At 40.8% G+C, this 13,334-nt stretch overlaps 1 protein-coding gene across 3 annotated transcripts in view; it reads left to right on the top strand.

Annotated features, from left to right (window-relative positions):
• The window catches only part of LOC135103707 (cytosolic 10-formyltetrahydrofolate dehydrogenase-like), a 196,992-nt gene that overhangs the window by 168,371 nt on the left and 15,287 nt on the right, over positions 1-13,334 (top strand). For all 3 annotated transcript variants that reach the window (XM_064010307.1, XM_064010306.1, XM_064010305.1), the window contains exons 13-15: positions 4,681-4,874; positions 8,593-8,786; positions 9,002-9,121. In XM_064010307.1, coding sequence (XP_063866377.1) covers positions 4,681-4,874; positions 8,593-8,786; positions 9,002-9,121 — 508 coding nt within the window. The remainder of the gene's footprint in view (positions 1-4,680; positions 4,875-8,592; positions 8,787-9,001; positions 9,122-13,334) is intronic.

The raw sequence follows: 13,334 nt of genomic DNA, 5'->3' as shown, positions 1-13,334 counted from the left end.
TTTTTTAATTCCCCCCATGGGAGAGAGGCCTTTGGCCTCACACCCATTGGGGAGTTCTAATTTTGTTACCACACATCTCTATAACCGACCACTCTGTTTGGCCCGTGGAGGGTACAATGATGATTTTTCCAAGAGCATCTTTTCGTGTCCAGCACATAAAAATTGTGATTTCAGTCTTGAAGATACCTTGTAGGTAACTTTTGATGGCGCATCTTTCTTATTTTGACATTTCTTCATCAGACCCACCATTTTGCTGTATTTTGCATATCTTAACTTATCCACATGAACAAAGGTTTTTGCCTTGCAACTTGTGTAACTTTAGCCTCATCACTATAGTTCGAGCTCTAGCACAAAATCCATGAATTATTTTTATTTTTATTTATTTTATTTATTTATTTATTTTTTTTTTTATGTAGAAGGGACACCAGCTAAGGACAACAAAAATTGAATAAAAAATAGACCCACAGAGATGCTGGTCCCAGAACAGGGTCCAAAGCGATTGTCAAAAATTGAAGAATAAGTGTCTTGAAACCTCCCTCTTGAAGGAGTTCAAGTAATAGGAAGATGGAAATACAGAAGCAGGCAGGGAGTTCCAGAGTTTACCAGAAAAAGGGATGAATGACTGAGAATACCGGTTAACCTTTGCAATAGAGAGGTGGACAGAATAGGGGTGAGAAAAAGAAGAAAGCCTTGTGCAGTGAGGTCACAGGAGAAGGGGAGGCATGCATTTGGAAGATCAGAAGAGCAGTAAGCATGAAAACAGCAGTAGAAGATAGCAAGAGATGCAACTTTGTGGCAATGAGAAAGAGGCTGAAGACAGTCAGTTAGAGGAGAGGAGTTGATGAGATGAAAAGTTTGTATTCCATCCTGTCTAAAAGAGCAGTATGAGTGGAACCTCCCAAGACATGAGAAGCATACTCCATACATGGACAGTAGGTTGTGTCAAGATATGAAAATAGGATAAATGAGAGATGGCCCTATGGTTTCAAGTTGTATTTGGATGTCCTAAACCAGAAACAAAAGCAAAATAAAGATTTCATCTTTATTAACCAACCCCTTTTTCGACTGAAAATTTGCATTTTTCGACCACTTTCGCTGAGTTTGACCATTTCCACTAACTAAATTTATGCTTTTAAAGTCCTTTTTATCGTATCCAAAATGTAAGAAAAAATGTATTTGAAAGCCACAGACCAAGCTATGTTACAAAATATCCATACTGCATTACACTAGCTTAGCCATTGATCACCAGATTAGCCATTGATTGCCATTTCATGACAAAGAAACTGAGAACAGCTATTTATGCAACCATATGCAGAAGCATAACAACTGCTGGATCACTTCATAGAACATTGTGTGTTGCATTTGGATATTGGAACAGTCTTCAGATGTGGTGTCACAAGAAATCACAAATCTACCACAAATCTAGTCACAAGAAATCTGACTGCACTTCAGAGTCGTTGCAGAGGTTTAATTGGATTCCATATAGCTACATACAATCTATTTAGTAGTGATCTTCATGATGCCAATGAGGTCCTCTTGCTGTTGATCCTGGGTACCAGCTCGATGTGCTGTGCCCTCCCTCGGATGAAACCATCTCTCCGCTCAGCACCACAGATAGCACTGGCTGCAGCTGTCACCTCCTTCACAGCTCTATTGCCTGTGTGTGGCAGGGATAGTACTTCACTACCATGGGCTTCGCCATGTACTCTAGTAAATCAGACTTGGTCGGGTTGCAGGTGACGATCAGCTCTGTGACGCTTTCCCAGTCAATCAGGTTCTGGAGGTTGGTTGCCTGGACGTTGAGGTAGGGAAGTGCCTGCAGCCTGAGCAAGCTGTCCACCATCTGCTCACCCCTGATGGAGATGATCTTGAGGACAGCAAACCTCCTCTCTTCCTCCTACTCCTCGCTGCAGAGCATTGTCATCAGGATTGCCTTGGAGTGAGTGAACATGCAGAGGACCTGATGGTCGGCATGAGAGTCAACTGCACCTCTTTGGGTTGGGTGTGGAGACAGTACAGCTCGAACAGAATGTTCCTTGGACTGTCCACCCAGCTGTGGTTGATCTTTACGTGGAACCAGCAAGGAAAGTAGACATTCGCTATGAATGACACGATCTCCCTCAGCCTGGCGAGGAATTTGCCCTGCTTGCAGCCTGTGCTTACGGCACCACTGGTCACAGAACAGGTTAGCTGTGGTGAGCCATCGGCTATGTCCTATCTTGCTAACTGTCAGAGCTGCGAGATCCTTATTCATCTCAATACATCTGACAGCCTTGGTGATCCAGTAGGCGTAGTGTTGCTTGGTGGAGAGATCTTTAACTACATCCTCTGGAAGATCAGGAAGACTTGTCTCTCCTGGGATGGCAGGGAAGGTGAGAGTCCTCTCAAGAGAGCCAACAGTCTGTAGCAGTTTTCCCAGCTCTCCCTCCCACCCGTCCTTGCTGCTGGTCTTTCCATCTCTCTTGCTGATGAGCTTCCTCATCTTCAGCTTGTTGGTGTGGAGCTGACACACAATCCAGAACAATCTTCTCTCTAAGTATTCTTCCAAGAAGTGGAACATCCTGCCCTTGTATCCGGTGTTACTGTTGGTGCTATCTCCAGCGATGAACTCCAGGGTGTCAGAGACTCCATACTTGATGCACCACTCAAAGACCTGGAGAGCTAGAGCCTGGGATGATGACATGGTGGAGTTGTCAGGGACCTTTTCTTTGATGAAGTGATCGAGGAAGCGGCCATCTCCATCCATCATGGTGTAGATGTCTTTCTTCTGGTTGGAGGTGTAGAACTTGTTGGTGTCCTCACTGAAATCATGAACCGTGATGTTGGTGATTCTCGAATCTATCATGATGGCCTTGACTTCCTCTTCTAATATCTCCTTCTCCTTAGCCATCACCTTTCTCATCACATCTTCCCTAGCTCTGTGAATCTTCTTGAGATCAACAGCTAGGTACTCCCAGCTGGCAGAACCTCAGCAGCTATCAGGTCCTGGATAAACCCAGAGGTGATGGCAGCAGCTTGTCTGTTGGATGTCTCAGTCCTTATGGTGGCTAGAGCAGTGTTTGGAATCTTCATCGTATTTCTCTTCTTCACAGTTACCTCAGCTGTATTCTCAGCTATTGCTCCAGTGTTCTGTTCTCGTAGTGAGAGCTCAGTCTCGGCATCCCTCCTGTCATCTAACTCCTCCTGCCGTGCCTTCTTCTTGTTTGCTGTAGCCTTCTTGGTCATGTCCTCCTTTTCTTTTCTTTCAGCAGCTTTCTCTTGTCTCTTATTCTCCATGATGTCAATGCCCACCATCATCATGGAGGCCTTCTGTTCAAGAGGACGTTTAATCCTCATGGACATCACGAAAGCCAACTCCAGCTTTGGAATCCTCTTCTCTCTCTTAAAGTTACAGTCTATCAGGATGTAACCCCTCCTGACAACCCTCACACCCTGACTAAGAGCAGGGGAGGATCTTGTGACTGCAGGAAGCAATGTTGAAGAGGAGGTCAAATTTCTCCTGGAAGACCTTCCTATCCTCCTCTTTCTTCATCCCTCCTCTGTTCCATGCAAAGTTTTCCAGAGCAGTCCAGGACACCTGGATCTTCCTCTCTAAGGACTTGTCTGTGATGATGACTGGAGGACTGAACTGAGAATTTGCCCTCTGCCAACAATTCACCACCTCTACCCTGACATCTTTGACCAGCTGGCTAATGCTGTACCTCCTCCTCTGTACCACCTCTGTTATGCACACAGCACACTGAGACAGGTCTCTGACATGAAAGCAGTAGTCATAACTCACTTCATATACGGGATAGCAAGGTTTGGTTGACACCATCAGACTCAGCAGTAACTGTAAAATCAAGATGTATTGTAAAAATTTGACAAAACAGAAAAGAAAATGGTATTGCGACGAGTTGAACTGTGAAGATCTTAAAAAATATTTGTAACATATTTTACTTATGCTTGCTATTTTCAACAGATAATCACTGAATGCTGAAATATATTATTACATTAAGTAGGAAAAATTCTCATGAAGACAATAGTGTGATCAGAATGCTAATAAAGCTCCACATATTGAAAACAGAGTAATTTATAGCAACCATTATGGCGGCGCGACACTTGGCATGGCGTGTGCAGGTGGGTTCCGTATGACCAGGTCTGCAACTTTTCTAAAAATTAGAACCCCCAGCCACTGGGGGAAGGTTCTTTAAATTGCTCTGCAGCTTAAATCACCTATTACCTGGTTATTATATTAATTCATTGACCTTAAATTAATCATAGGTAAGGATAGATCAATGTTTGTTTGGCATCTTAGCTCTGGGTACATTAGTAATGGTTAGGCTTCAGTTAAACATTCATAATCACATTTGTAAAATTAATTTATAATTATATTTAGTTTATAGTATACTTTACAATATTATGTTTTATATCATGATGAAATATTTCAAATAATGGACATGTGCATACATATTGTTACAACCTCCAATGAATGTCTCTGTCCCTACTGTGCAGAACTTTCTGAAAACTGGCAGTACTTCTAATAGGAACTATACATGTCTTACAGATTAGGCCATAATTGTCACAATGGTCTAAGTTGGACTTTGGCAACCTTGACTGTCTTACCACTCTCATAATGATAAATAATTTCATATACATTTTGGTTTTACATGGCTCAATAAAATGCAATGTATTGGACAGTGTGTGTGGCCTGGTGACCCCATGGAATTATCCTCTAATGATGTTGAGCTGGAAGATGGCTGCTTGTCTTGCTGCTGGTAATACTGTGGTAATTAAACCAGCCCAGGTGTCCCCACTTACTGCTCTCAAGTTTGCTGAGCTTTCTGTGAGAGCAGGCATTCCTCCTGGTGTGATCAGTGTTCTTCCAGGAACAGGTGAGTTTGCATGGGGTATTTTGTTAAGACATCATAATCATGTATTGTATTTACTGATAAGAATAATTAAGGAAAACTATTGCATGCCATTTAACATATAAGTAGAGAAAGAACTCCAAAATGGTGGCCTATTTTGAATGCAAACTGTTTAATGGATGAAATTAAAAGGAGAGAAGTTGTGAAAGTTTTAATGAAAATTTGGATGTGTTAAAAAATTAAACAAGAGTTTGAAGTGGATGAGATGAGTATGGAATGTGAGAAGATATGGAAAAGGTGTACTGTATGGGTAGGTCTGGATAAGGAAAGTAAAGTTAAATGGAAGGGAAGTTGTGCTCTCTGTCTCACTAGTATGGGAATGAATGGTTGTAGATGAAAGGGTTCAAAATATGTGTGGATGAAGAGGAAAATAGGTATCATTTAATATGCTTAGATGTTTCTGCATAGCTAAGGAAATGAGAAGTCAAAGAAAAACTTTCATAGTGCATAAGGTACAGCATAAACTTAACAATATGCAGGTATAACAGTAGGATTAATTTCAACATAAAAAAGGAGCTTGTCTTTCAAACAACATTGACCACCAGAGAAGAAATCAGAAAACTCATAAAAAGATATTCACTAGAATAAGGTACCTGGTTAATCTTAGCAGATTCTTGCCTGTAAAGCTTCAGTCAGATTGTGGCCCAGCAAACAATGACCATCAACAATGATAATGCAGGCCCAATAGGAGTTAGGATGGTTTCAGTTTAGTAATGACCTATTTGATATTTCTGTGAAGAATGCCTTAAATTCTCAAATTCACAGAAGCTTGCAGAACATTTGACATTTATAACTCACTTGTATAAATGAGGCAATGGGTTGTTCCAGTGTCCAACTCTGTTAATCCTTGCATCTGCATAGTGGGCACTCTGATCTTCCTGAACGAAAAGTGCATAGGTGGGATATAGTTATAGATATATAGATAGAAAAAGGTATATGCTTATTATCATAAAATTTATATTATCTTTAGAATTAGTTATCTAATCTTTACTAGATGCCTTTGAGATATAGTACTAAAGCACAGTGTTTTGAGGTGTCCCTTTCCATGGCATCTGAAACATTATAAATCTCTAAATGAACAGTCCATTTTTCTGTGTTTCTGACCATAGCCTAAGCAAGGAGCCTAAGCTTTAGCATTGAATAGAGATATATTCATTATGTTGATCAGTAGCTTGAACAGACTAGTGATAGCTTATACTGCCATCTACTCAAACCTGACACCTCACCATGATCTTGAGTATGGTGGATGGTAGTGCCACCCATTGTCTGCTTATTTCAAAGAGCTGCTTCACAACCAACTGCTGTGTCAATGATCCAGTTGAAAGTGAGAGCTGTCTCTAGTACTAAGGTGTTTTGTATGGTCTTATTTGCAAGATTCTCACAGTGATTACATAGCATATTGGTTACCATATTTGATTACCAAAGTCACACATATGAACCACCACTTTAAGATTGACAACATAATCCACAGTAGGTGTTCTCAGAAACTGGGCCTGGGAATAGAATCTATTATATATATAACAGTTTAGCACTAGTGATAACTGACACTGTTATACACTCTGTCTTGTCTTTGTTATCAATTCAGTAACTGCACAATTACCATGCAACTATTTAAAAATAACTGATTGCAGGCTTTCATTTGCTTGAATGATGGCTTATATTATGATATAAATGGGGCACAAACTGTGAATGAGACAGGTACATAGCAACCAGAACAGTAAGAGATCACCAGTGAACCCAGTAACAAAGCAGTTTGGTTAAAATGTAGCAACAAAAGGACAAAGTCTGTGCAATCCACTTCATATTATGATGATTATCTGTAGAAACTGGTATCAGCATATTTGGTATCCATTGCATTATGCTGAAAAAGAAAAGTGGCATCCATTCAAAATGCAAATGCTGTGAAGATGGCTCAGATAAGAACCTTGAATTTTGCGAATGGCTTCTAAAACAAATTGGGCAGATATAAACTTCATAGCTGGGATTGTCTTTACTGATGAAGCTGGTTTTTATGTCAGTAAGTTGCCAAAGTTTACATTACTGGAGTGATAGTAACCCAAACTTGATGTCACTCAAAAATGCAAGGTGTGGGATGTGAGGCAATAAAATATTTGGACCTGTTTTCTATGACACAAATCTCAATGCTGAATTTTATTTAAACATGCTGTAAGGTAACTTAATGCCTTCTCTCTCTATGTGTAAACAAAGTTGGATGGTTTCCACATCAGTTTCAACATGATGAGTCACCACCTCATTATTGTATAACTGTACAGCTCTGGCTGGATCAAGTTTCCACATATGTGGATTGGCTACTATGGCCCTGTCAAGTGACCTGCAAGATTTCCCAATCTTTCCTTGTGAGACTTCCACTTGTGTGTACAAGGAAAATACTAGAAACACAGATCATTTAGAGAAACACATTTGAAATGCAGTTATTTACATCAGATATCTTGGAACATGTTTATCTTGAGTGAGAGAGATTTTGTGTCTGTACATGTGAGAAATACATGGAAGTATTTTGTAAATAAAAGAACATTTATAGTGGAACCAGACTAACTTGGTACTGAGGGTGTTGGTTGTTCCTGTCCCACACTGGTGTCATGTTCATAGTTGACAAGCACATGAACACATCTCTCTTTCGTCATCCTTTGTCTTAATTATTCCAAAATTATAAGTTGTCATATATGACTGCATATTTTTTTTTAATGGCTTTCAATTTGATGATGGAACAATAACACTATATATTCTAGTACACTTGCCAATGCATATAGGCCATGTGATGCTGCTGCCCCAGTGTCCTTGACAAGTGAATCCCCCAGGCCATGCCCTGCTGGCTGTTGGCAGATCATGTCACTCTGGGGTGAAGAAGAAGTATAGCCAACACCCTAAGTACTAAATTAGTCTGGTTCCTCTATAGTTGCAATTTCTCATTTTCTCTGCATGGTACATTTGGGAGACTGAATATATAGAATATTTAAAACTTCAAAAATTTTCTGGCTAAATGCCAGAAATCACAGAGAGAATCATATCTGATAAGATTTTGACATTCATTATTGATGAAAGAAATGGATTAAGTTGTAAAACATGTATCATGTTTTTGGGGTGAAATATAAACAGCTTATGTTTCAGGGAATGTCTGTAATAGAAAGGGATAAGTCCAGATGTCTTTTATTTGACTGGCTTGTCCTCCAATTAGTCAATCTGGTCTTCTGACCTGCACCTATTCAATCACAGATTTTCTTTATATTTTTCCAGCAATTCAATCCATCTCTCTGTATCTAAACATATTCCTTAGAGCTTCTCCTAAGGGATAGCACTAGGGTTCAACAAGGCAGCAGGCAGCTGCCCTATGATTTGTAGTAGGATTATATATTGAGACACTTACAACCAGTAAGTCTTGCAAACAGGGATTTATGTTGTTTTTGATAGCAAGTGCTCATTGGTTGATTAGGCTGTGATACCCCAATGTTTCAGAAACAAAGCTGCCAGTTTTTTTTTTTTTTTTTTTTTTTTTTTTTTTTTTTTTTTTTTTTTAGCAATTGCCACCTCTTATCGCAGTTGCTCACATCCAGGTTCACTATGAATAGAATACTAAGGATTTTCTTCTCCATATTTTGACATCTCATCCATTATCCCATCAGCTTCTGCTACCTTATCCTTATATCATGTATATGTGTTCCAGGTAGTGTGTGTGGGCAGGCCATTGCTGACCATAAAGATGTACGAAAGCTGGGATTCACAGGTAGTACAGAAATTGGCCAAGTGATTATGAAATCATGTGCAGTGAGCAACTTGAAGAAGGTTTCACTGGAGCTTGGAGGAAAATCTCCCTTTATCATCTTTGCTGACTGTGACCTTGATAAAGCTGTGAGAATGGTAAGCCAGCTGATCAAGCTCTTGAACATGGTTTAAAGACTTTATGGATTAATGATTCATAAAGGGTTTTATATTATAAAAATAACTTGGACTAAAGTTTTCTTTCATTAATGAATTTAGAGATCAGTCCAGCATGCCTGTCAATCATGTGAAAAGTAGTGATCAAGAATTGGGATCAGAATGAAAAATATTAATCATAGTGATATATCCAACAGGGAATGAGCAGTGTCTTCTTCAACAAGGGTGAAAACTGCATTGCTGCTGGGCGTCTGTTTGTGGAGGAGGCCATCCATGATGAGTTTGTGAAGAGAGTTGTGGAGGAGTGCAAGAAAATGGTGGGTGAACAATATCCTTTTCTTTATAGGCAAGGTTGATAATTATCTTTTGAAGGCTTCCTAAACTATCCCTCCATCTTCATCATCATCATCGTCAGTCCACTGCAGGGCAAAAGCATCTCTCCTTTTTCCCATTCATTTGTTTTGCCAGTTATCTGTCTTCCAGGCTATCTTATATATGAATTGTTTATTTTTTTGCACTGTAATTATATGTCACCCTTTTACCTGATTTATTATTTCAATATTACTGTAACATGTCATATAGTTTGTAAAGACTTTTTTATTTCTTTTATTTTTGGATATTAATTTTTAGCTTGCTAAACACCTCCATGGTGCAGTGGCTAATGTTTCTGACTACAAATCTGCAGGCTTCTGTGCAAGTTTGGGTGGGGACAGTCAGTGCACAGCTTAACCAGTTCATTCTTGCTTTGGATTGGCTGATAAATAGGTACCTGGGGAAACTAGGAGGTGGTAAACTCTGGAAACCCATATGTCACAGTGGCTGTCTCTCCTTGGCTGAAGGATATCATACACCATAGTCTCAAAGGCTAATGAGATGGAGATGGGTGCTGAGTCCACATGCATCTATAGCATGGTTCCCAACTTTACGAACTTTATCTATTTTCTTGTTTGTTTGTATTTATTCCACAAGTTGGTCTGTCTTTTATAATTTCTATACCTCCTCTTGGTTAGATTTTGGTATAGGTACATGATCTTTTAGCCAGAACTCTTGGGACCTGATACTTTCCAAATTCCATAATTTTCCAAATTTTGGAACATCTTTCCCTGTACACAGTATTTACAGCTGCCTTATTTATTTCCCTCCTCTTAGCAATTTGCATAAGTATATGTGGTATTCATTATTTGTACTTGCTTCATCATTAGCTTTCTGTATTGTAATTTAGAATTTAGAAGTTACCACAAATCTCATGCATAATTTAATCCTTATGAACACATGAAAATGTGTTGTTATTCTCTAACAAACATTGGGGAGGCTTTGTCTTTTCAATAACACCTATACCAGCTTTTATTACTATATACCACAAACAAAGGAATATTAAACAATATAATATAGATTATATAGGAGGAGGCAGTAGACACCTGCCGAAACGATAATTACTCCCAGTGAGGTCTAAAGCACTGTTCAGGGGGTGCTGTGAACTTATCATTAAACCCAGCTGTGACCTCACTGAACGTTTCCCTTTGTGTCTCACAACACAAGGGGGCAGTCACAGCCTGCCCTCTAAAGACAACTCTCTTCCTCCACACGAAACTACAAGCATCTAATAACACAAACACCCTTCACTCAAAAATTTTAAACTCATGGCGACTCCTACACCAGCCTCGGAGTCCTCATCTGGGGAGGGGACCACAAATGTCCCCAGGTCGGACTGCCTTTCCGTCGACGACCCTAAGTGTCTTGACATCCCCCTCAACTTTTTCTTCATTAACTTCTGCAACATTTGCGGTCTAAGATCTAATTTTCAATCTGTAGAACACCACCTCTCCTCTTCTAAACCTCATCTTCTTTTCCTCACTGAAACTCAGGTGTCTGAGGCAACTGACAGTAGCCCCTTTTCTGTTCCCTCCTACTTTCTCTATCCTCATTTTCGATCCAAAGCTGGATGCTGCGTTTATGTGCGCAATGACTTAACCTGCTCTCGTGCCCACGCTCTTGAATCTTCCGAGTTTTCCACCATCTGGCTATGACTACAGAGTCATTCTCATACTAAATTTATCTGTGCTCTCTCCTAACTCCTCTGACTATAAGAAATTCTTTGACTACTTAACTTCCAAAGTGGAGCACATTCTGACCCTCTTCCCTTTTGCAGAGATCTCCATTCTTGGAGACTTCAATGTTCACCACCAGCTTTGGCTTTCCTCTCCCTTCACTGACCATCCTGGTGAACTAGCCTACAACTTTGCTATCCTCCATGACCTAGAGCACTTAGTGCAACACCCTACTCGTATTCCTGACCGTCTTGGAGATACGCCCAACATTCTTGACCTTTTCCTGACCTCTAATCCTTCTGCTTATGCTGTCACTCTTTCTTCTCCGTTGGGCTCCTCCAATCACAATCCCGTATCTTTATCTTGTCCTATCACTCCAATCCCTCCTCAGGATCCCCCTAAGCGAAGGTGCCTCTGGCGTTTTGCCTCTGCTAATTGGGGGGACCTGAGGAGGTATTTTGCTGATTTTCCTTGGAATGACTACTGCTTCCGTGTCAGAGACCCGTCTTTGTGTGCTGAGCGCATAACAGAGGTGATAGTGTCTGGCATGGAGGCGTACATTCCTCACTCTTTTTCTCGTCCTAAACCTTCTAAACCTTGGTTTAACACAGCTTGTTCTCGTGCTATACATAATAGAGAGGTGGCCCACAAAAGGTACTTAAGCCTTCCATCACCAGAATCTCATGCACTTTATATTTCTGCCCGGAACCATGCCAAGTCTGTTCTCCAACTAGCCAAAAACTCCTTCATTAACAGAAAATGTCAAAACCTTTCAAGATCTAACTCCCCTTGTGATTTCTGGCATCTAGCCAAAAATATCTCCAATAACTTTGCTTCTTCTTCTTTCCCTCCTCTACTTCAACCAGATGGCATCACTGCTATCACATCTATTTCTAAAGCTGAACTCTTTGCTCAAACCTTTGCTAAAAATTCTACCTTGGACGATTCTGGGCTTGTTCCTCCCTCTCCTCCACCCTCTGACTACTTCATGCCACGTATTAAAATTCTTCGCAATGATGTTTTCCATGCCCTCGCTGGCCTAAACCCTCGGAAGGCTTATGGACCTGATGGGGTCCCTCCTATTGTTCTCCGAAACTGTGCCTCCATGCTTGCACCTTGCCTAGTCAAACTCTTTCAGCTCTGTCTGTCAACATCTACGTTTCCTTCTTGCTGGAAGTTTGCCTACATTCAACCTGTTCCTAAAAAGGGTGACTGCTCTAATCCCTCAAACTACCGTCCTATTGCTTTAATTTCCTGCTTATCTAAGTTTTTGGATCTATCCTCAACAGGAAGATTCTTAAACATCTATCACTTCACAACCTTCTATCTGATCGCCAGTATGGGTTCCATCAAGGCTGCTCTACTGATGATCTTCTGGCTTTCCTTACTGAGTCTTGGTCATCCTCTTTTAGAGACTTTGGTGAAACTTTTACTGTTGCCTTGGACATATCAAAAGCCTTTGATAGAGTCTGGCACAAAGCTTTGATTTCCAAACTACCCTCCTGCGGTTTCTATCCTTCTCTCTGTAACTTCATCTCAAGTTTCCTTTCTAACCGTTCTATTGCTGCTGTGGTAGACGGTCACTGTTCTTCTCCTAAATCTATTAACAGTGGTGTTCCTCAGGGTTCTGTCCTGTCACCCACTCTCTTCTTATTATTCATTAATGATCTTCTAAACCAAACTTCTTGTCCTATCTACTCCTATGCTGATGATACCACCCTGCACTTTTCCACGTCTTTTCATAGACGTCCAACCCTTCAGGAGGTAAACATATCACGCAGGGAAGCCACAGAACGCCTGACTTCTGATCTTTCTAAAATTTCTGATTGAGGCAGAGCAAACTTGGTATTGTTCAATGCCTCAAAAACTCAATTCCTCCATCTATCAACTCGACACAACCTTCCAGACAACTATCCCCTCTTCTTCAATGACACTCAACTGTCCCCCTCTTCTACACTGAACATCCTCGGTCTGTCTTTTACTTATAATCTGAACTGGAAACTTCTCATCTCATCTCTAGCTAAAACAGCTTCTATGAAGTTAGGTGTTCTGAGACGTCTCCGCCAGTTTTTCTCACCCCCCAGCTGCTAACTATGTACAAGGGCCTTATCCGTCCATGTATGGAGTATGCTTCACATGTCTGGGGGGGTTCCACTCATACTGCTCTTCTAGACAGGGTGGAATCAAAAGCTTTTCGTCTCATCAACTCCTCTCTTCTAACTGACTGTCTTCAGCCCCTCTCTCACCGCCGCAGTGTTGCATATCTAGCTGTCTTCCACCACTATTTTCATGCCAGCTGCTCTTCTGATCTTGCTAACTGCATGCCTCCCCTCCTTCCACGGCCTCGCTGCACAAGACTTTCTTCTTTCTCTCACCCCTATTCTGTCCACCTCTCTAACGCAAGAGTTAACCAGTATTCTCAATCATTCATCCCTTTCTCTGGTAAACTCTGGAACTCCCTACCTGCTTCTGTATTTCCACC

The sequence above is a fragment of the Scylla paramamosain genome, chromosome 9 (genome assembly GCF_035594125.1).
Source record: "Scylla paramamosain isolate STU-SP2022 chromosome 9, ASM3559412v1, whole genome shotgun sequence".
NCBI classification, from domain to species: domain Eukaryota; kingdom Metazoa; phylum Arthropoda; class Malacostraca; order Decapoda; family Portunidae; genus Scylla; species Scylla paramamosain.
This window is presented reverse-complemented; position numbering and strand designations above follow the sequence as displayed.